Source organism: Molothrus ater, chromosome 25, assembly GCF_012460135.2.
Source record: "Molothrus ater isolate BHLD 08-10-18 breed brown headed cowbird chromosome 25, BPBGC_Mater_1.1, whole genome shotgun sequence".
Lineage (NCBI taxonomy): Eukaryota > Metazoa > Chordata > Aves > Passeriformes > Icteridae > Molothrus > Molothrus ater.
Window position 1 is genome coordinate 5,015,304 of NC_050502.2, and position 22,905 is coordinate 5,038,208.

Below are 22,905 nucleotides of genomic sequence, written 5' to 3' on the forward strand. Positions count from 1 at the left end.
CAGCTCAGCTGCTGGTGTCAGTTCCATCAGAAGGGAGCTGCTGGACACTGTCAGCACTGACATCATCCCTGCCCGGCTCTGTTTCCACTGCAGGCTCCTGCCCCGAGGAATGGGATGGGAAGGGAGGAGCCGCTCCTGAGTGGGGCTGCAGAGGGCCCTGCAAACCCCTGGGGTGTGCTGCTGCTCAGGAGGCGAGCCAGGAGAGAAATTACCTGCCAGGGGCAGGGCTAGACAGGATTGCAGCAGAAATTCCTCCCGGTGAGGGTGGGCAGGCCCTGGAACAGGGTGCCCAGAGCAGCTGGGGCTGCCCCTGGCAGTGTCCAAGGCCCGGTTGGAGCAGCCCGGGACAGTGGAAGGTGTCCCTGCTGTGAAAAACGCCAATCACTTGTTTTTAAAATTTTAAAAGTTGTTTCATAGTAATAAAATGGTTATAAAATAGTAATATAATTAGAGTAATAATAATTTGGACAAATTGAATTAGGACAATATGAGACAATAAAGACAAAGAGTTACAAATGTCCGGGTACCTTTTTCTGGGCAGCACGAGCCCGAAAAAGGACCCGCGTTAACAAAGGATTAACCCTTAAAACCAACAGCCTGTTGCATATTCATACACCTCACACATGATGCATAAATTCCATTCAAACACAGGATTCTGTCTGGGCAGTGTCAGCTTCTTCCTCTGAATCCTAACAACACCTTCGAGGCAGGAAGAAGTTCATTTCTTCTGATAATGAGCAATAAATTATTTTTCTCTGAAAGATTCAGGTGTCCTGTGGCTGCCATCTCCTGCGAGTCCTTTCTTTAAAAAAAGTATCTTACATAGCACAGTTTCTATTTTAACATTTGTTATAACCTAAAACTATATTTAACACTCTGCTTAAGAGAATTACCACAGCATCACTTTCTAACACAACACATAAAAGATTCATTTTAATATTTGCCGAAAGCCAATCATAAAACACGCATTTTTCACACCTGCCATGGCGCTGGATGGGCTTTAAGGTCCATTCCAAGCCATTCCAGGATTCCGTGGTTGTGAATGTCCTCGGAGCACCAGGTGGCACTCTCCGACTTCCCGGCGAGCCGGGCTGAGCCGGGCCAAACCCGGCCGGGAGGCGCAGACACCGCCGGCTCCAGCTCCGGGCCAGAGGACAGCGGGGACAGCACGATGGGACAGCGAGGGACGGGTCAAAGGGGTTTTCCAGGTTTTTTTGGGGGTGGGCGGATTCACCTCCTGCACCCTCAGCAAATCCCAGAATGGTGAAAACGCCAGCCAGCAAAGCCCTGTGTTGTTGGCCAGGTTTGTCCCAGAGGGGGCCCCGAGGGGGACAGGGCACCTTTCCCGCGGTGTCCCCACGCCGGGGTGTCCCCCCGTGCTGGCTCCGGGCTCCGCAGGAGCACAGGACGAAGGAAATCGCTTTTTCCTCTCTGCCGGGCTGTCCCTGCCTGCGGGAGGAGCGTGCTGCTGGCTGAGGGCAGCCAGGGTCAGGAATTCCCCACGGGAATGGCGGCTTTCCATGGCCAGAGGGCCGATCCTGCGCAAAGCCCCCCTCGGGCTGAAATCTAGAGGCGTTTGCAAGTCTGGCAGTGACCCATGAGGCGCTTTGGAGGGGAGGATCTGCTGTGCAACCCCTCGTAGGAACATTCCCAGCCCCCAGAACATTCCCAGCCCTCAGAAATTCCCAGCCCTCAGAGCATTCCCAGCTCCCAGAACATTCCCAGCCAGCATTCCCAGATCTGAGAGCATTCCCAGCCAGCATTCCCAGCCCTCAGAGCATTCCCAGCTCCCAGAACATTCCCAGCCAGCATTCCCAGATCTGAGAGCATTCCCAGCCAGCATTCCCAGCCCTCAGAGCATTCCCAGCTCCCAGAACATTCCCAGCCCTCAGAGCATTCCCAGCACGGTCACGGGCCGCAGGAGCTGCTGGCAGCTCGGCTCAGGCTAATCTGGGAATTGTATGCCAGGAAGGGCACACCCAGCCGGGACAAAGGCTCTGCTCCTCCTCGCTCCAGCGCTCCCGGGTTTCCCCCGAGCGCCTCGGGACTCCTTTGGAGCCGGCCCGGCCTCGCTGCTCCCTCCCCGCACCTGCCCGGGGCTTGGGCACCTGCTCCAGGTGTGGGGACACAGTTTGGTGACGCCCTGAGCTGCTGGAGGCTTTCCCAGCCCCGCCTCGTGTTCCTGCCCATCCCTGGGGAACGTCACTGAATGGGGATGTAGAACCCAAACTGCCCTGGCCAGGCTGAAACTGGGGCTGGGAGAGATGCACATCCTGAAATCGGGGCTGTGAGAGAGATGCTCACCCTGAAATTGGGGCTGTGAGAGAGATGCACATCCTGAAATCGGGGCTGGGAGAGAGATGCACATCCTGAAATCAGGGCTGTGAGAGAGATGCACAACCTGAAATCAGGGCTGTGAGAGAGATGCACGCCCTGAAATCGGGGCTGTGAGAGAGATGCACGCCCTGGCCAGGATGAAATTTGGGCTGTGAAAGAGATGCACACCCCGGTCAGGCTGAAATTGGGGCTGTGAGAGAGATGCTCACCCTGAAATCGGGGCTGTGAGAGAGATGCACACCCTGGCCAGGATGAAATCAGGGCTGTGAGAGAGATGCACACCTGAAATCAGGGCTGTGAGAGAGATGCACGCCCTGCTCACCCCCAGGGTGTTTAATCCAGACCCTGACAGTGGCAAATTCACTCAGCCATCGTTGTTTTCCTGCCCGTGTTGTTTTGCAGAGCTGTCCTGGCAACAGCCCCTTCCCATGATGCCTTCCCAGGTACCAAAACTCTCCGTCCTTGACACATCCTTAGAAGCCTTGAGCTCCAAATAGACTCCAGGCTGTGCAAAACCGCCCGAGATTTCCCGAAGCTGCAGAAAATGTGGGGGTTATTATTAGAGCTCAGCCTCTGCCAGGGCAAGTGTCAAACACCACGGAGGTGTTGGGAGGAAGGGTTTGACCCGGCTGAGTCACTGCAGGGCAGCTCCTGGTGGGGTTCTGTGTCACCATGATATTTTCCTGAAATATCCCATGAAAAATCCCTTTTTTTTTCTCCTGAGAAGCTGAGAAGCCTCAGAGGAAAAGAAAAATAATAATTATCTGCTGCTGTGGAGTGCAACAGGTGCATCTTTGATTGGTCCCATGTGGTTGTTTTTAATTAATGGCCAATCACAGTCCGGCTGTCTCGGACTCTGGTCAGTCACAAGATTTTATTATCATTCCATTCTTTTCCTTTCCTTGCAAGCCTTCTGATGAGATCCTTTCTTCTATTCTTTAGTGTAGTTTTAATATATCATTTTCTTTTAATATATCATTTTCTTTTAATATAATATATATCATAAAATAACAAATCAGCCTTCTGAAACATGGAGTCAAGATCCTCATCTCTTCCCTCATCCTGGGACCCCTGTGAGCACCACCACAGTTCTGGGCACCTCTGAGGGAAGCAGCTGAGAGGAGCCTGGCAGGGACAGCCAGGCCTTTCCACAGAGTCCCTGAGCTCCTTGTCCCCGTGGGAAGTGGAGACGCCTTGGCCAGGCTGTGCTGGGGAGCTCGGATATTGTCATTCAGGTATTACAATTCAGATATTATAATTCAGATATTGTAATTCAGATATTACAATTCAGATATTATTTTATGTTATAAAATAATTTCTAGAAGAAAACCATATGAATAATATGACTGAACACAAGCCCTATGAGGAACATTTGAAGGAGCTGGGGCTGTTTAGCCTGGAGAGGAGGAGGATTAGAGGTGACCTTATTACTCTCTACACCTTCCTGAAGGGACTTGCAGACAGGTGGGGTCGGTCTCTGACAGAACCAGAGGACACAGCCTCAAGCTACGTCAGGGAAGGTACAGGTTGGATATTAGGAAGAAATTTTTCACCAAAAGAATAATAAAGCCCTGGAATGCCCTTCCCAGGGAGGTGGTAGAATCACCACGTCTGGATGTGTTTAAATAAAGACTGGACATGGCACTGGGTGCTAGAGTCTGGTTGAGGTGTGAGGGCACAGGTTGGACTCCATGAACTACTTAGAGGTCTCTCCCAACCTCATTATTCCGTGATTCTGTGAATATATTATGAAAGAATACATTTGGCCCTCTGAGGGGCCCTCCGAGTGCCGTACATACATATCTGTATTGGCTCTCTGAGGTCACTTGTCCCCCCGGCGCAGCTGCAGTGACGCTGCCACATCCTGCCGCCGGTGTTTTAAGGTATTTTCAGTTTTTCAGGCGGTTGTTTACAAACAGCGCCGTGCTGCGAGGGCAGGGGGAGCTGCTCACGGACCGGCCGCGATTAAAAGCCTCTGTGCCAGCCTCGCTGGTTTCCCCTGCTCCATGGAAAACCGGGATGCAGCGCTGGAGAGCTGTCCCGGCTGGTGGGATGGCTCCGTCCTGTTTCCATCACCCTGCTCCTCGCTGCAGCCTTGCCCTGAGCCACTCAGGCTTGTCCTGCTCCTGCTGCAGCTCCACAGAGGCCTCCTCCATGCAGGGTGCTGCACCAACACAGAGGGAAAGAAAGGCCTGGAATAATGTCCAGGCTGAGATTCATGGGGCTGGTGAAGCTGCTGTAAAGTTGCATTACAAATGCGAGCCACTCGGATATTCCAGTGATCCGAGCCAGCAGAGGAGAATATTTTAAATGAAATATTCATGGGGATCCTCAGCCTGCGAAAGTGATAGAGCTCTGCAGCCTTCTGTGGACTCACACTAATTTATTTTTTATTATGACCCATTTGTAGGATGATGGGGCCGGGAGGCTCCAGGCAGTCGCCTCCAGCTTCAGATCCCAATTTTTATTTTTTCTTTTTTCAGGTGCTCTAAAAGCACAGAACAGCTCCACGATCTGTGCCCCAAATTCCAAACCGCTAAGGATGTAGCCTGGTATTTCTGACACACCAAACCTGGGCCCTGACACAGGCAGTAGCTCCTCCTCCCTGCCCTGGCAGCTCACACAGGCCACAGGGTCCCCTCTGTGCTGGTGGCACTGCCCTGGGGCCACAGGGTCCCCTCTGTGTCACTGGCACTGCCCTGGGGCCACAGGGTCCCCTCTGTGTCACTGTCACCGCCCTGGGGCCACAGGGTCCCCTCTGTGCCACTGGCACTGCCCTGAGGCCACAAGGTCCCCTCTGTGCTGGTGGCACTGCCCTGAGGCCACAGGGTCCCCTCTGTGCCGCTGGCACTGCCCTGAGGCCACAGGGTCCCCTCTGTGCTGGTGGCACTGCCCTGGGGCCACAGGGTCCCCTCTGTGCTGGTGGCACTGCCCTGGGGCCACAGGGTCCCCTCTGTGCTGGTGGCACTGCCCTGGGGCCACAGGGTCCCCTCTGTGCCACTGGCACTGCCCTGAGGCCACAGGGTCCCCTCTGTGCTGGTGGCACTGCCCTGGGGCCACAGGGTCCCCTCTGTGCTGGTGGCACTGCCCTGGGGCCACAGGGTCCCCTCTGTGTCACTGGCACTGCCCTGGCTGAGGAAAGGACCAGCATCAAACCAACAAAGGGCACTCACAGGCCCGGAGCAGATGGGAGAAATATTTGCCAAACAAAGGCTCTATTTTCAAGGAAATCCTCAGACTTTCTGCCTCGAAGACAGAAATGATTCAAGCTCTGGCGCGGGCGGCCGTGGGTAGGAAATTCTCCTGTCATGGGCTCTGCTGTGGCTGCAGCGAGAGCTGGGGCTGCTTTTCCAGGCAGAAATCATTCCTGCTTTACATTTGGAGTGACTTGAACCCCTCTGCAGACTCCAGGTGCACCCATTTCATCCCTGGAAGTGTTGGACAGGGCTTGGAGCAAGCTGGACTGGTGGAAGGTGTCCCAGCCCATGGCAGAGGATGGAATTGGGGGATTTTTAAGGTCTGTCCAACCTGTCCTGGAATATTTCCAGGGATGGACCATCCCCAGCCGCTTCATCCACTCACCCAGCCCTGCTCAGCACAGCAAACAGCTTTGGGCTCTGCTGGCGGGGTGTGAAATACGCTGCAATATCACCTATCATTCTTAAAGCCCCGCAAAACAAAGCACTTGCGTGGCTCCCTTTTTGTCTTTCCCGGCCGTAAATCCTGCCCAGCTCCCGCTCTTCCCCCTCCACCCGTGCCTGTCCCGGTTTATGGCACGGCCACAAGACTGATTTACATGCCGAGTCCCTGCAGAGTCGCTCCCACCCCGCGCTGTCCCTGGTCCCTTGTCCCGGCTGCAGTGACTCAGCCCCACAATGACTAAACCCTTCCCTGTTCCCCAGACCGGGATCACGGCTTTGTTCAGCGCCCCGCAGCTCCGGAGAGCCGCCCTGGCACTGCCTGACTCATCCTCAGGAGCTGATGGAGGCGATGTCCAGCGCTGCTTCCCTTGCAGCGAGGCTGCAATGGGGCTGACCCCGGGATTTCCAGCGGCTCGTAGTGACCCTGACAGAAGTTAAAAAATCTCTTTTCTCACCCCGGCGCTCAAAGAAGGAGTTAGAGCTCTTCATTTCTCGGTCTTAAGGTTGTTTATTGTGTGTTAAATTTTTTTTCTTGTCTTGCTGTGGTCTGCTCAGCGAGACAGTCAGAGGCACTCTGCTTGCCCCCGGGGGGGCAAATGGGAAGGGGAGATGATGATGCTTAAAGAGAATTTATAATGTCCTCAGCAAGAAAAAGCATAAAACAACTAAAGATGTTTTATGTTCAACAACAAATCCCTCTTCTCTCTGACTGCCTTTTAACTGGCAATCAGAAGCAAAGTCAAGATTTAGTGGACAATGATGGTATCTATCCAAGAAGTCCACATGATCCATCTGCTGGGTGCTGCTGGTAGTAGGATTTCCTTTAAGGAATATTCAACACAACAGGTCCAAGTGGCTTGGGAAGAAGAGACACATCTCCTGTGCACCTTTACTGACAAGAGACTCAAAGGAATGCACAAGTCTTTTTATAGTCTTTTTATACTAAAAACTACGTGTACAATATTTACAGTTACTTTTTAATACTTATAATTTATGTTAGACAGTGGGAGGGTTTATCCACCCTGCTGGGGTTTGCACCCAGCCTGTCCTCACCCTCCAGCACCATGGGGTGGGCTTGGGAGTCAGGATTTTCCTCATCTGGGTTTGGGGGTGAGGATTTCCCTCACCTGGGTTTGGGAATGAAGGTTTCCCCCATCTGAGTTTGGGAGTCAGGATTCCCTGGCTTTGGGAATGAGAATTTCCTTCACCTGAGTTTGGGAGTGAGGATTTCCCTCCCCAGGGAGGGACAGCCACCCGTGTCTGATGAGGCTTTGCTACCCCCACGCCCAGTCCCCAGTTTGAGGTGATGGAATATGTGCACAGAAGGAATAATATGGGAGGAATTCCTGCCTGTGAGGGTGGCAGGCCCTGGCACATGGTGCCCAGAGCAGCTGGGGCTGCCCCTGGATCCCTGGCAGTGCCCAAGGCCAGGCTGGAGCAGTCTGGGATGGTGGAAGGTGTCCCTGCCCACGGCAGGGGTGGGATGGGATGGGATTTAAGATCCTCCCAACCCAACCCAACCCATCCATGATCCTGTCCCAGCAGGGTGTGCAGGGTGCCCAGGGCACTCCTGCCATGCTGGGATGGGCACAGGGTCCCTTCCAGCTTTGCCCTGAGCATCTCCAGTGCCATCCAAGCAGGAACAGCTCCAAACTGGCACCCTTTCACCTGGAGGGGCCCAGGCAGGCTCTGTGCACCAAGGGGAGCAGCCTCTCCTGTCCCCCCACCCCTTGGGGACATTCCCAGTGTGACAGGGGTGGTGGCCTGGCTGACAGGGAGGCACAGCCCACGGGCCACTGCCTTCCCAGCCCGTCACTCAGCAGGAAGCAAGGCAAGGCTGTGGTTTGCTCAGCCAGGGCTGTAATTAGGCTGATTGGCACTAACTTGCCTCAAAACTCCGGGGAGGAGGGGAGAAACCACAGCTCAGCCATTTTATGTGGGGTTTTTACTGGGAGAAATGGAGCCAGCACGGGGCTGGCTCTGTCCCTTCTCGCTGTGACATTCCCGTGAGCCCTTTCAGAGCAGACCACCCCCAAGATGAGCCTCACTGCTGCACCCCCTGCTTCAAACCCGCCTGGCGCAGCATCCCCAAAGCCCAGCTGGGGCTGGGATGGAGCTGAGCGTGCCCTGGGGCTGGCAGGGCACCGTGGGCTGCGTGCCCAGAGCAATTTCCTGCCAGGCTCTGATAAGATGTGCCTTCATTCACGGCTGTGTGCTGACCACAGGCCACATGAGAGGCTCAGCATGGCCCACTTGGGAGCAGAGGAAGCACAGCGTGGCCTGGCAACCCCTCTGCAAGGAGCTGCTGGGAGGAGAGGCCGTGCCTGGCCCTGCTGGAGCCCTTTGGGGGTTCTGCAGGGGCTGGGCACGCTGTGGGATCTGAGCTGGAGCTGCTTGGGAAATCTGCCCATTTGTCACAGAATCCCAGACAGGTTTGGGGTGGGAAGGAGCTCAAAGCTCACCCCATTCCACCTCCTGCCACTGGCACCTTCCACTCTTCCAGGCTGCTCCAAGCCCTGATGGGACCAGGTCTGGTCTGGGTGCTGCCCTGGTGTGCAGGAGAAGGCTTTGGGTGAATAAAGGAGGATTTTCCTGGGATGTAAATCCTGTGGGGTTGAGCCAGTGAGGCTGGCAGTGCTGCTCCCACACGGGCACAGCTGTAATGGGTGAAAAAGCAGCGGATTTGGGGCACAGCTGAGGAGGATTTTGAAGGTGGCTGCACACAGGAGGGCCGGGCAGTGCAAAACCTCTTGGGCAGCTGACGGAAGGGATGGGAAATGATGAACAGGGCTCTTCCCTCTGCCATCCTGACCCGGGCTGAGGGTACAGCTGGCAGCCCCAGCCCCTGCTCCACCCCCCAATTACCCCGTGTTTGCTCATTAGGGGAGTTGCAAGCCTGTGCAAACACTCCATTTGCTCTCGATAAAGCCAAGGGAGGAGAAAACCCTGCCCGTGAGGTGTGGCCGGACCCTGCAGGCTCCTCCCAGGGGTCCGGGGCTCCCGAGGGCCACCTGGCAAGGCCGGAGCATCCCTCCCTGCCCAGGTGTCACCCCCTGGCTGTCCCCAACCCCGCTGCTCCCACGGCATTTGTCCCAAACTTGGCCCGGTGTCGCTAACAGCAACTGCTAATTGTTCTCGAGCTCTGTACTATATTTAATTCCCCACTATTATTTTTTCCCCTTTTAATCATAAAAAGCCTAAATTTCCCTCGGGGAAGGTTATTGGCTCGAGTGTGGAAATATACCTGTGCCTTGCATGGCGCTGGGCCACGGGGGCTTTGGCTGTATTTTTAAATCCAAGTACAAAGTGTCTTCGCCATTTAACCCTTCCCGGGAGGGAGAGTGGGAGGAAAGGACTTGGTGGGGGGAGTTCTTCCCTTTTTCTCAGCTCCTGCTTGGAGCAGGATGGGTTTGGATGCCTGGAGAGCAAGGAGAAGAGTGGGGTTTGAGGAATTTACCCCATATTCCTGGCATTGAGGAATTTGGCTGCAGTTTTAAATCCAAGTACAAAGTGTCTTCGCCATTTAACCCTTCCCAGGAGGGAGAGTGGGAGGAAAGGAGTTTGTGGCAGGAAAGGAGTTTGTGGGGGATTCTTCCCGTTTTTCTCAGCTCCCGATTGGAGCAGGATGGGTTTGGATGCATGGACAGCCAGGTGGGCAAGGAGAAGAGTGGGGTTTGAGGTATTTATCCCATATTCCTCTGGCAAGGTGGGCAAGGAGAAGAGTGGGGTTTGAGGAGTTTACCCCATCTTCCTCTGGCAATTCCTCTGCTTTTCCCTCTCCCAGACCCACCAGGCAGCCCCGAGCATCTCCTCCTTCCCAGCCCCCTCCTGCCCCCGCTGTGGGCGTGTTTTGGGGCTGGGGTGCTCCGAGGTAACCCGGAGCCTCACACCTTTGAGGATGTGGGCCAAAGTCATGCAGTCTGAGAGCTATTTCAGGGGAGAGCGAGCGGCTGCTCCCGCGGGAGCCCCGGCACAGCCGCCGCCGGAGCCGGCCGGGCACGGCTGGGACGGGCAGGAGGGAGCCGCTCCCGCCTCCTCCCTTCACGAAATCACCCGAGGGGGCTCAGCCCTTCCCCCGCAGACCTTGGGGCGCCTTTCAAGCGGCTGCTGCAGGGGGAGGTTTGGGGTTTGCAGCTCGGAGCAGATTTGGGGCGTCACTCTCGTCGCTGAGGATGTTCTGTGCCAAAGGAGTGATTTTGCTCAGTGCTCCGTGCTCTGAAATGCTCGCTCAGAAGGACAAACGGGATTGAAGCAACCCTTTTTTCTGGCCTGGGGGTCAGTCCTGGTTTCATCCATCCCAGCCCTGATGCTGCTTCTCTCTGGGGTGGGAGGATGGGGCAGCAGCTGAAAGGCTCCACACAGGCTTTGTGCTGCCTCTGGATGTTCCCTGACCCTGCTGCTGCCCCCAGAGCCACCAGACGAGGGGAAAAATTCCCCTCGTGGCCCGAGAATCCCCCGTCCTCTGCCTGACCCTCAGCAGAGCCCTCTCACTGCCTGCTCTGCCCGGCACAAGGGACCGAGTGTCTCCCTCCCTCCTCCTCCTCCTCAAACAAAGGCAGCCACAGTTATTTTCCTCCTCCTTCTTCTTCTTCCAAGGGGTTCCACCCTTGAGTTGCCGGCCTTGGTTTGGGATTCCTGAGGGGACCAGGAGGCAGAGGGGGCCCTGGCAGGGTGCTGAGAAGCTGCTTGGGCACCAGCACCCATCTGCCCTCCCCAGCTGCCCCATCCCCTCCCAGGGCATCTGGACGAAGCTGAGCTCCAGGTGGGATCCTGTGGAGCTTTGGGGCTGGGGATCCAACCCTGGGCGATCTGTTCTGGGAGTCCAAGCCCATCCCAGGGCAGGGAATGCTCCCTGCCAGCAGGGGAAGGGTGGGCAGGTAAGGGGAGCTCTGCCAAGGGAGCACCCTGCGGGCAGGGCGGGGGCCTGGGGCAGGGAGGGGACCCTGCAGCTCCTTCAGAGGAGCAATTTCAGCATGAGAAAGGAATGTGGCTCCCGGGCCTGCCAGGGATGGGATGGGATGGAGGCTGTGCTCAGGAACAGGGATGATTTCTGCTGGCTTGGCTCACTGGCAGCCTCCTCACAGCCGCTTCCTCTCTGGGAGGCAGAAACTCCCAGTTTTTATTTATCACACGGCCTAAAGTAGGGGTGAAGGAAGGAAATGTTCTTATTTTTAACTGCTCTGTCTCCCCAGGGCCTGGGCCAGCGCTGGCATGGCGAGGTGACCACCAGGAGCATCCCCATGGCCAGGGCTCCCCCTCACCTGAGCCCATGCACGGAGTGTCCCTGCAGGCTGGGACCATCGAGGGACCCTGTACAGAGTGGGGACACCCAGGGTGGGCAGGGGCATGGCTCATTGTGGGCACAGCCACGCTCAGGGCAGCTGAGATCCACTGAGAGCCCCTGAGAAAATTCATTTCTCTTTCCTTGGAGCCACCTGCCCGTGCTGCTGCTTGTGTGGGGACAAACCTTGGGCACCTCCTGGGGGTCCCTGTTTGTGCCCCCCACAAGGACAGAGCTGTCACCAATCTGGGGTGCTGGGGGTCCCTGTTTGTGTCCCCCACAAGGACAGAGCTGTCACCAACCCCAGGGTGCTGGGGGTCCCTGTTTGTGCCCCCACAAGGACAGAGCTGTCACCAACCCCAGGGTGCTGGGGGTCCCTGTTTGTGCCAATCTGGGGTGCTGGGGGTCCCTGTTTGTGCCCCCACAAGGACAGAGCTGTCACCAATCCCAGGGTGCTGGGGGTCCCTGTTTGTGCCAATCTGGGGTGCTGGGGGTCCCTGTTTATGTCACCACAAGGACAGAGCTGTCACCAACCCCAGGGTGCTGGGGGTCCCTGTTTGTGCCCCCTACAAGGCAGAGCTGTCCCAGAGCTGGAGGATGGGGAGGGTTTCATCCATCCCAGCTCCATCCAGGGAGGATTTGGGGGTGTTGTGTCACCATTCCCAAGGTTCAGAGTGGGCAGGGTGACACCCCTGGAATATTTTGGGTTCCTCAGCTGAGCTGGGACATTCAGTGCCTGGCTGGGCGCCGGCAGCACCCGGTGGTGCCATGGCTGGGATGGAGGCTCTGTCCTGCTATTCCCAGTCCTCCTGGGTGGCAGAAACCAGGCCAGGTGTCTGTTTGTGTAATGCCACAGGGGTTTTTTTGCATTTCCAGAGGGTTTTCCTTGCCCAGCCATGCCAGGTGAGGCCGGTGGCACTGGTGTGGCACAGCCACAGTGCCCCTCAGCTGAGGCACTGGTCATGTTTGTGCTCAGATCCAGGTGTGAAGTTTGAGACTTTGGTTCCTTGGGGCTTCCCTTGAGCTCCTGTTGTGAAACCTTCATTTGCTTCTAAAAGCAGGGAGTTTTTGTTGGGTGGTTTTTTTTCTCATGATCTTCTCTTTTCCCCCTCTGTTGCCCTGAGATAAAGGCTTCTAAATTTGTCCTGTGCTGAAAACGCAGCTAATCCTGATGGACCTGAATTCGCATCTCCCCCCCCAGAGGAATTGCACTAATTTTTTTCCCTTTGTTCTGCCAGGGGACCTGTCCGTTTCCTAGTGGAAAGAATTAAAAAAAAAATCACTATTTAGGGCAAGGTTTATATTCCCGAAACCTGTGTTTGTTTGCGAGAAAAGAGGACAGGAGGGAAATAAATGAGAAAAGCATCATGCTGCTTTTTTTTTTTCTTTTTTCCTTCCCGATATTGTTTTTACAGCAGGCAAATTTTAATTAAAGTCAAGAACTGGGTCGCTTGTGCTGTCCAGAAGATGCTCTGAGGACGTGCTCCTTCCCCACCTGTGTTAATTTGGGAGCCCAGAGCAGCTGGCCCAGCCTGGAGGTGTTGGGAAGGACTGCAGGGGCAGGGTGGGCTCTGGAGGAGGGCTGGGGGTCTTTCCTCCCTGCCCACAGCCCCTGGCAGTGATGCAGGGGTTGGATGTGGCTTTTTGGGTGCCACCGGCGGCAGGGCCGGGATGTCACCGCGGCAGGGACAGGAGGGGACAGCGCTGGTGGGAGGCAGAGCAGGTGCGAGCTGGCCCTGCTGGGAGCGGCAGGAGCCACCTGGGCTGCGGGAAAACCGCGAGTGGCAGAAAAATGGCAGAAAAATCCAGCGAGAGCCGCCTGGGGCTCTCCCTGCTGCGGGACCGGGACAGGGACAGGGAAAGGAACAGAGACCGGGACAGGGATGGGGACAGGGAGAGGGACAGGGACAAGGAAAGGAACAGGGGACAGGGAAAGGAACAGGGATGGGGACGGGGACAGGGAAAGGACAGGACAGGAGGGACGGGGACAGGGAAGGAACAGGAACAGGGATGGGGACGGGACAGGGATGGGACAGGGACAGGGACCTGTGGTCCCCGCGGTGCCACCTGAGCAGGGGCTGCACCCCGGGGGCGGCACGGGAGGGGTCGGGGGCAGGGAAGGGGCGGCGGCAGTGCCTGCTCGCTGTCACCGCCCTGGCTGCCGACGGTGCCTGGGGGGGCTCCCCGCGACCCCCGATGCCCCGGGGCCGTTCCAAGCGGGGCAGAGACCCCCGGGCTGGGCTGGGGGCTCCGTGCTGGCTCTGAGCGGCCCGAGGGGGAGTTCGTGCCGGGGCTCGGGGGTGGCGGAGCCGAACCGGGGCAGCCGAACCGGGGCAGCCGAACCGGGGCAGCCGAACTGGGGCTGCCCGCGGGCACCGGGGCTCGCAGCCGCCGCCCCCCCCCCCACGGCGGGAGGCGGGTGCGGGGGTGGGGCCTCCGGTGCCCCCCCCGGTCCCGGGCGGCCCCGGGTCCCCTCCCCACACGCTGCTGCCGTCGGGACTTCCTGATCCCGCCGCATTGGCCGCAGGTAGCGCAGCTGTGCGGGACGGGGCACGGACAGACGGACAGAGCCCATGCGGACACTTAGCTGAGCTTCATCCCCCGCCTTCCCCCCCCCCCGCTCCTCCTCCTCGTCTTCCTCCTCCCTCCCTGCCCGGCTCCCTTCCTGCCCGGCACATGTAAAACTTGTGCGTGGAGCTCCGCTCCCGTCCCGCTCCCGGTGCTGCTGGCGTCAGGAGCCGGGCTGGGATCGTCCCCCCGGCGGAGCAGAGACCCCTCCTCACCCTCGGAGCGGGGACCTCCCCGGCTCCGCTGGCCCATGCTGGATTTCGGCCCCGGACGGTGACTGCAGGAGGAAGCGGCGCCGCGCCGGGTCAGGGTAACCATGAATGAGATGTCGAGTTTCCTGCACATCGGGGACATCGTCTCCCTGTACGCCGAGGGCTCCGTCAATGGATTCATCAGCACCTTGGGGTGAGCCAGGGCCGCCCCCGAGGGGATTCCGGGATGGACGGCACGGGAGCGGTGGGAAAAGGAGCCGGGAAGCTCCGAGCGACGGGGACAGGAGCCGGGCAGGGGGACAGGCTGTCCCCGGGCTGGCAGGGGCAGGATGTGACCCTGGAAGGACCCTCAGCCCCCTTTCCCCTGGCCAGAAGCTGCTTCCCCCCATTCAGGGCCGGGGGATCAGATGGGTTTGAGCAGCGCGGGGTCGGTGCGGTGAGGATGGGGACATGTGGGGGTGACAGCTGGGCCAGCCCCTCCTGGGCACGGGGTCATTGTGTGCTCCCAGCCCTGCCCTGCACAGGCAGCGGCGGCTCCCGCTGTCCCCTCAGCGTCGCACACAGCCGGGGGTCAGCGGGGGATCGCTGCGGGGACACCAGGCGGGGCTGGGGGACAGGGCAGCGCCAGCTCCGGGCTGAGGCAGCTCCCTGGACGTGGCAGGTCAGGCCGGGAGATCTCTGCCCAGCCTGGGGACCTGTCCCGTGCCACCCCTGGGCACAGCCAGGCCAGCGATGCCCCCCTGCTCCCCCCGGGAAGGTTTGCCCGGCGCCACCGGGACACGGTGGGTGACAGGAGGGCCACCCTGGGGCACGGCTGGGCTTTTCCTGAGCCTCATTCAGGACCCCAGAGGTGCCCACAGCCCCGGGCAGGGGGGATGTGGGGCCGTGCCAGCTCCTGCCCCACGCTGCTGCGTGTAGGAGAGGCTGAGCTCAGGCAGGAATGCTGACTTGGATGGGATTCCTGGGGCAGGAGCTGCCCAGCTCTATAATCTGCGCTGAAAGCGCTTGCTCCCACATGCCTGAGCTGCACATACCTGCGCCCACACGCCTTCCCTCAGCACCACTGGGCACGTGTGGCACTGGGCTGCTGCCCACCGAGGCTCCCTGCACCTGGCTGCCCAGAAATGGGGGGCAGAAGTGCCCAGAAGCCCCGTGTGTGCAGGCACAGGGCCGGGCAGCAGGTCCTGCAGGTGCAGCCTGTCCGTGCCAGCCCTTCCTGCGTCCCCACGGGGGCTTTTGGAGAGCTCTCCTTGGAGCTGTCCCCAGGCAGATGGGGCATGCTGAGCACCCCTCCAGCCCCTTGGGAATGGGGTCTGCAGGAGGCTCTGGTTGCTGTCCCCAGACACGTCCCAGTGGCTCAGTTAGAATTAGTGGCTCATTTTTCAGAGCTCTGATCCCTTTGCAGCTCTGGCCTTCGCATCCCCCTTTTTGCCAGGTGTTTTTCCAGACCTCTTCAGAAGCAGCTGAAGGGCAGGGCTTGCTGGGGGAGCCTCTTCTCTGTGGCCCAGCACATCCTCTGCTGGGCAGCCCCACTTTCCCAGGCTCGGTTCTTTCCCTCCTCCTTCCTAAAATTGTTTTCCCTGGTGCCCTGCGACACGGGAGACCCAACCGCACCTTAAATCACTCCTGCGATAAGGGACCAGGTGACTCACCCAGCGTGCTCCTCCTGCCACCGGGACCTTCCTGAGCTCATTTGCAAGGCAAACAGCTCTGCCAGCCCACGCGGCCGCCCTGCGGAAGCTTTCCTGACATCCTTCCTTGTGGAGGGGCCGCCTCTGGGCTCTGGGGTCGCCTGGGCTCTGCAGCGGGATCCTCCTCTCTTTATGGGGTGTCCCCAGGTGTTGATCACCAGTGTCACATTAACGTGGCTGCTGCCACATCCCCGTGGAGCCTCCGGGGGTCTCTGGGGTGTGGGGAGCCCTGCAGCCCCACCTGAGGCTCCTCTGCTCCCCAAATCTCTCAGTTCAGGCACGAATCCTCCCTTTCACCCCCTCTTTGCTTGTGAGCAGGAAAAACATCCCAGGCCAGCTCAGGCTGGGCTTGGGGAATGCCAAACGACCCAAACCAGCCCAAAAACACTCGGGTCAGCCCAAAGCAGAGCCCTGGGAAGGCAGAACCGGGCTCAGGGCTGCTCACAGTGACCCTTGTGGGGCTGGGGCACGGCATGGGCAGATTGGAGCGGCCAGAAGAGGTTTTGGAGATGTGGGATTTGCCCGGGAGGATTTTGTGCTGCCCCATCCCTGCCAGGGGCTCCTTTTGTGCTGCCCCATCCCTGCCAGGGGCTCCTTTTGTGCTGCCCCATCCCTGCCAGGCTCCTGGAACCCCTCAGGGGGCTCAGAACGGGCGCTGGCAGAGGGGAAGGGTCGGTGACAAACCCAGCTGGGTGCCGGGAGGCCGTTTCAGGTGAAATCACACCTGGACCTGTGGTTGCAGGTGGATTTCGGGGTGGAGCAGCTCGGGGACATGCAGTTGGTTAAAGGGTAACTCCAGCTCCGCCGGGTCAGGATGATCCCGTCCCTGCCGGAGGGAGGAGGAGGAGGAACCCGAGCCCTCCTGGCACCGGGACAGCACCAAAAAGCTGCATTTTTGTGGCTGCCCCAGCTCAATTCACTCTCTCCTCCCTGGGGCAGTGGTGCCAGAGGGGCTGACCCGGCTCTGTAGCCAACAACGAGCTCTCATCACCCTCCTCTTCCTCCTCCTCCTCCTCTCCTTCTCCTCACCTCAGGGTTTGCTGGGCTTTCTGCTGGGGCTCTCCTGGCTCTCTTGGGGTTTCCCAGAGAAGAATTCCCCGGACCCTTGACGTGCCCGAGCCCCCTTGGCATCATCTGTGCCACACCTGGGGATGGTTTCTGCCCAGCCCAGCGGGCTCCAGCTGCGGGCTGACCCCGAGGAGGGCTCGGCAGGGTCGGACTGCCCCGGATTTTGGGCGAGCTCCTTCTCCCCTGCCCTCGGGGAAGGCTCTGCCTCGCACGGGGCCAAACGCGCCGGCCCAGGGCCAGGGAATCACTTTGTGCTCGGGGGTTTGGAAGCACCAGGAAACCCCGCTGGAAGCCCGGGGCTAAGGAAGAGCCGGGCCAGATGCTCGCCCGTGCTTTGATGAGGGGCTCATCAGGGCTGGATCCCTCCCTTTCTGCTCCCGGAGGGGAATTTGGAACGGCAAAATGACCTTCCACGGGCTCATCCCGCCTCGCTCAGGATCCTCCTCCCCACGGTTTTCCCATTAAAAGGTGCCCTCGCATCGTTTTCCCATTAAAAGGTGCCCTCGCACATCCCCGCTGCTCCCTGGGGAGCTTCCCTGGCCCATCCCACCGCGGGAATGCCGGTTGTTGTCCCGGCCCCAGCAGCCTCCCAGGTGACTCATGTCCACTCTGTCAGAATCCCTTTTTTTTATTATTTTTTTATTTTTTTTATTATTTTCAGCAGATTTTTAGCTGAGGAATGCTCGCCCAGAGTTATCAGTTTAATAAAAAGAACACTTGGGGTTCCTGCCGAGCATGTAATCCTGGGATTAAAGATGCTGAAAAGTGCCTTGAGATCGTTAACTAATTAAGACTTCCAGGCTGGCAGGTCACTGTCTGTAATCCTGCCCGGTGGAGCAGGGCCCAGTGGAGGGAGAGGCTCCCGTGCTCTTTTCTTCAGTGCTGAAAACAAACCTGGCAGGTCAGGCACTTCCTCAGAGACCCCGGCAGTAAGAGTGGAGGATTTGGGGGTTTAAAGTGCCCAGATGAATCTTTCCAATCGAGCCTTTCTGCCTCCATGGGAGCTGGGGATGTGCTGAGGGTCAGGGCTTCACTCCCTGAGCCCCACCCATGGGTTGGTGTCCTCAGCCCCCGGTGGGTTTTGCTCCCAGGCACATCCCAAGGGTTTGTTCTGCCCTGGATCCCCTCAAAAGAACAGAACTGAAACCAAAACTGCCCCTGAGTGATACCAGGGCTGGGCTGGAGCTTTGCATGTCCCCTGTGGTGCTGCAGCTGCTCTGGTTTTTCCTCTTTCCCTCTTTCCCTGCCCTCCCAAGGCTCTGCAACAATCTGGGAATGTCCCTGGCTACTTCCCTGCTGTCACAACCCAAGGAAAAGGTGTTTGGGCAGCCCCAAACACCCTGGTTTGCAAAGCCCTGTCTGCCCACAGCTCGTGGGTTTGGGGTTTTTCCAACCTTCCAGGTCTCTGCTAATGGTTTTGAAGCTTCTCGCTGCCACCAGGCAAATTGCTTTTCTCCCTTTCTGTGAAATGTGAGGCACAGAAAGCAGCTCAGGGGTGTCAGAGCCCGGTGCCAGCCCACGCCTCCCCACAAGGCCACGGCAGCCCCGGGGTCCCCGGGGTCCCCATCCATCAGCACCGAGGCCAAATTCCTCCGTGCCGAGCCAAAGGAATTCTCCCCTCCTCCAGAGAGCGGCTGGGCTGAGGGAAGGAGGCTGGAGCTGCGGCCTGGGATGGGTCTGCTCGTGTTCCAGCCCTTTGCAGAGCCATCTTCAGCCATTTTCGGGTTGTTTGGGGGACACCGAGAGTCCCTTGGGGACAGCAGGGACAGCACAGGCTCTGCTCTGCCTTTGCCTCGCTGCTCCAGGCTGTCCCTGCCCTCCTGTCCCACCACGGGGGAGCAGTGCTGGCCATTCTCACGTCCTCCTGAGGATGGGGACAGGTTTCCCTCTCTCTCTCTCTCTTTCCCTGGGCAGGAGCAGAGTTTCTCCTGTTCCTGTGGCTTCCCGGGGCTGGGGAAAGCGGCGGAGCGGGTACAGCCTGTCCTGCTGGAGCTCCCAGTTCCCTCCCAGCACAGGGAGCCCCTCGGGGGATGCTCCCCCCTCTGATCCCCCTGCCTGCCGGGCTCTGCTTTGCTCTTCTCCCTAACTCTGAAAAGCAACGTCCCACCCACCCCAAAATCAGCCCCCAGCACCCAAAGCCAAGCCTGTCCCAACCCCCCAAAATCAGCCCCAGCCCCCAAGGCCAAGCCTGTCCCAACCCCCCAAAATCAGCCCCCAGCACCCAAAGCCAAGCCTGTCCTACCCACCCACCCCAAAATCAGCCCCCAGCACCCAAAGCCAAGCCTGTCCTACCCACCCACCCCAAAATCAGCCCCCAGCCCCCAAGGCCAAGCCTGTCCTCTCCACCCCAAAATCAGCCCCCAGCCCCCAAGGCCAAGCCTGTCCTCTCCACCCCAAAATCAGCCCCCAGCACCCAAGGCCAAGCCTGTCCCAACCCCCCAAAATCAGCCCCCAGCCCCCAAGGCCAAGCCTGTCCCAACCCCCCAAAATCAGCCCCCAGCACCCAAGGCTGAGCCTGAGGGATTTTGCTCAACGCTGGGAAAACGGAGGTGGGCAGGGAGGAGACACAGAGCCTTGATCTGATGGGCAGAGCCTTCAGCTCTGATCAGATAATAATTAATAACTGGTTTTGGGGGGGCCCTGCCACCTCCATGCACAGCACCTGCACCCTCTGTGTCCCCATGGGAAGATAATAATTAATAACTGGTTTTGGGGGGGCCCTGCCACCTCCATGCACAGCACCTGCACCCTCTGTGTCCCCATGGGAAGAGTTCCCAGCCAGGGAAGGAGAACTGGTGGTGAATGGAGCTGAACTCCTCCTGTTTTTGCAGGATGAAGGGTGCAATAACAGAGCTCTGTGTGCAGCAGGGAGAGCTGGGCAGGGCAGGGTCCCCTCTGGCACTGATCACCCTGCAAAGGAGCTGCAGTGACTGCCACAAACCTCCCTGGTCCCTCAGTGCTGTGCCAGCCCTGTGTGCCCGAGGCAGGGCATGGAGAACACCCAGGGAAGCAGCGGGAACTGAGGGAAGGGGAGTTTGCCTCCTGAGGAATATTTATGGGTGGGAAACAGGAGGTGCAGCAGCTTTGGATTTGTCACTCTGGGCCATGAGAACCACTCTGCTCCCTCAGCCCTGCTGTTCCTGACCCTGCTCCTGCTTTTTGTCCCCCTCAGGCTGGTGGACGATCGGTGCGTGGTGGAGCCGGCAGCTGGAGACCTGGACAACCCCCCCAAGAAGTTCAGAGGTGAGGCTGGGGCAGCTCCAGCTCTGTGAGCAGCCCTGGGGCCTGTCCTGGCCCTGAGCATCCACCTGGGATGGGATGGGATCCATGGGATGGGATCCAAGATCTTGACATCTTCAGTGTCATGCTTTTTATAAGCGACAAGAATGTAAAATTTGGTGGGTGATTGGTTGATGGTTTATCATCATGGTTTGTATTTTGTTTGTTTTTTTTGGGGGGGCGTTAGTTCTGGGGTCAAGTCTATGTTTGTTTGGGGGTGGTCGTGGAGTGATGATGACAGTTGGGTATTGGTTTTAATACTAGGAAATATAGAGGAAGGTTAACTGATACCATCCATGGCATGGGATGGGATCCATGGGATTGATGGGATCCATGGGATGGGATGGGATCCATGGGTTTGGGGCACAGCTCTGCCCTGTGCTGCGCCCACCTGGTATGTGCTGGCGTGGTGCTGACTGCCCCAAGGGTGCTGCACGCTCAGGGAAGGGTCCTATCTCGGCAGGATTTGAGTGCCTGGATCACACAGCCAGGGAGCAGAGATGGGAAATGTCCCCAAACCCGTGACTGAGGTGTTGGTTTAGGGCAGCTGCTCCTTTCATCCCCCCTGTTGTCATTTTATGTCTTCTTTTAAATCAGACTTTTTAAATATCAGTTCCCCACTCTGCCTTGTGCCTCCACCTTTTTCTCAGAGTGGCTTTACCAGCACCCATCCCCCTGACCACCCTCCTTTCCCCCAAAAAATCTCAAGACACCAATTCTTCCACTCTCTCAGGATCCCACCAAGCAGCGACCTGCCTCTCCACGGGAGTCATTACCATTAATTCATTCATTAATCTAATTAACAACCCATCCAGCACCTCCAGCATCCCCCCAGCACCTCCATCCCCACATCCCACCCAGGGCTGGATGCTCAGCAGCCTGGCCGTGCCTGTGGCTCCCAATCTCTTTTCCAGGCGCAGGTTTTTGGGCTCAGCCCTGCTCCCTATCAGGATATCCAGCTGTTTGTTTTAATGGCCGGAAAGGTAGAGCTCTCCCTGCTCGATAGCCATCGCCTGCAGCGAGGTGGAAACAAGGGCTGGGGCTGCTCCTGGCCCCGAGGCTGCGGGCGATTTTCGTGCTCTGTCGCCGTCCCCACATCCTGTGGCCGGACCCTGCCCTATCCTGCAGCTCACACGGGTCGTGCCGGGGCTTCCCGCTGGGAAAACAGCCGAGCTCAGCTCCCAAAAGGTCCTTTGGAAATGCCAGAACCCACCTGGGAGCTGTTCCTGCCCGGCTCCACACCTCTCAGTTATTTGCTTTTTTTATTCCTTGCGGTTTCTCCCTCCCCCTGCCAAGGTTCTTCCCAGCCCAGCTCAGGCACGGCAGGAAAAGCTTCCACCCTCGCAGGCAAGGGGACAGCAGGACCTTCGGCTGTGCCACTGCTCTCCCTGGTTCCCCAAAGGAGCCACCTGGAACTTTTGCCCACCCAGATCTCTCTGGGTTGAAGTTTTGCCCCCAGAGCCTCTCTGGGTGAGAGATTTTGCCCCCAAAGCCACTCTAGGTAGGAGGTTTTGCCCCCCAGATCTCTCTGGGTGGAAGCTTTTCCCCCCAGCCCTCTCTGGAAGTTTTGTCCCCAAAGCCCTCTCTGATTAGGAGGTTTTGACGCCCAGACCTCTATAGGTAGAAGGTTTTGCCCCCAGATCTCTCTGGATGAGAAGTTTTGCCCCCAGATCTCTCTGGATGAGAAGTTTTGCCCCCAGTTCTCTCTGGAGGAGAAGTTTTGCCCCCCAGCCCTCTCTGGGTTGAAGTTTTGCCCCCAAAGCCACTCTGGGTTGAAGTTTTGCCCCCAGATCTCTCTGGATGAGAAGTTTTACCCCCCAGCCCTCTCTGGATGAGACGTTTTACCCCCCAGCCCTCTCTGGGTGGAAGTTTTGCCCCCAGTTCTCTCTGGGTTGAAGTTTTGCCCCCAGTTCTCTCTGGATGAGAAGTTTTGCCCCCAGTTCTCTCTGGATGAGAAGTTTTGCCCCCCAGCCCTCTCTGGGTTGAAGTTTTGCCCCCAGTTCTCTCTGGATGAGAAGTTTTGCCCCCAGAGCCACTCTGGCTCCTGGCAGGTCAGCCCCACATCCCACTCTGGGCGCTGCTGCTGCAGGAGCTTCCTTCACCTCCCCTCTTTTCCACCCCAATCCATTTTCAGAAATCTGGCAGTGCTTTAGCCCAGGGACCAAAACCTGCTGCTCCCAACAGGAGCTGTGCTGGAGATTTTCTACACACACAGTCCCCACCGTGCCTCAGTTTCCCTCCTTACAAAGCCACGCTCAGAGCCAGGCCTTGGATTTGCAGCTATTTCAGAGTCGCTGTGCTGGGGTTTTTTTACCTCCCCTTGGCTTCTCCTTCCCACCAGCGCCTTCCACAGCAGCTCCCATTAATGACCCATTAATGACCCATTAATTACCCATTAACGGAGCCCCGTGCAGGTGCTCAGGGGGGGCTCACGGCCGCTGCCCCGGCCCTGGGGGCTGCTCTGGCTGCTTGGCAAATGGGGCTGGCAAAGGAGATGTGAAACCTGGCCCTGCCCCAGCCGGTGAGAGCGGCACTCCCAGGTAAATAAACACACACCCGGGCCCGCCGCCAGCCAGGGAAGGGACTTTGGTTTTTTGGTTTTTTGGTTTTTGTTATTTTTATTTTTATTTTTTAAATCTTCTTTTTTGTGCCTGAAAAAAAAATTTCTTTTAATTTTTAAATTTTGTATAATTTATATGCTTTTTATACTATATGTTTTATATAATTTATATAATTTATATGTTTTTATAATATATAAATTTATAATTTATATGTTTTTTAATTTTTTAAATTTTCTTTTTTTGTGTCTGAAAAATTTTCTTTTATTT

The 22,905-nt window shown here is 57.8% G+C and overlaps 1 protein-coding gene across 1 annotated transcript in view; it reads left to right on the forward strand.

The window, feature by feature from the left end:
- Positions 1-13,901: 13,901 nt before the first annotated feature.
- The window catches only part of ITPR3 (inositol 1,4,5-trisphosphate receptor type 3), a 41,318-nt gene continuing 32,314 nt past the window's right edge, over positions 13,902-22,905 (forward strand). Inside the window, exons 1-2 of the mRNA XM_036398362.2 lie at positions 13,902-14,232; positions 19,971-20,041. Of these exons, the coding sequence (XP_036254255.1) occupies positions 14,144-14,232; positions 19,971-20,041 (160 nt within the window). The 5' untranslated portion in view covers positions 13,902-14,143. The remainder of the gene's footprint in view (positions 14,233-19,970; positions 20,042-22,905) is intronic.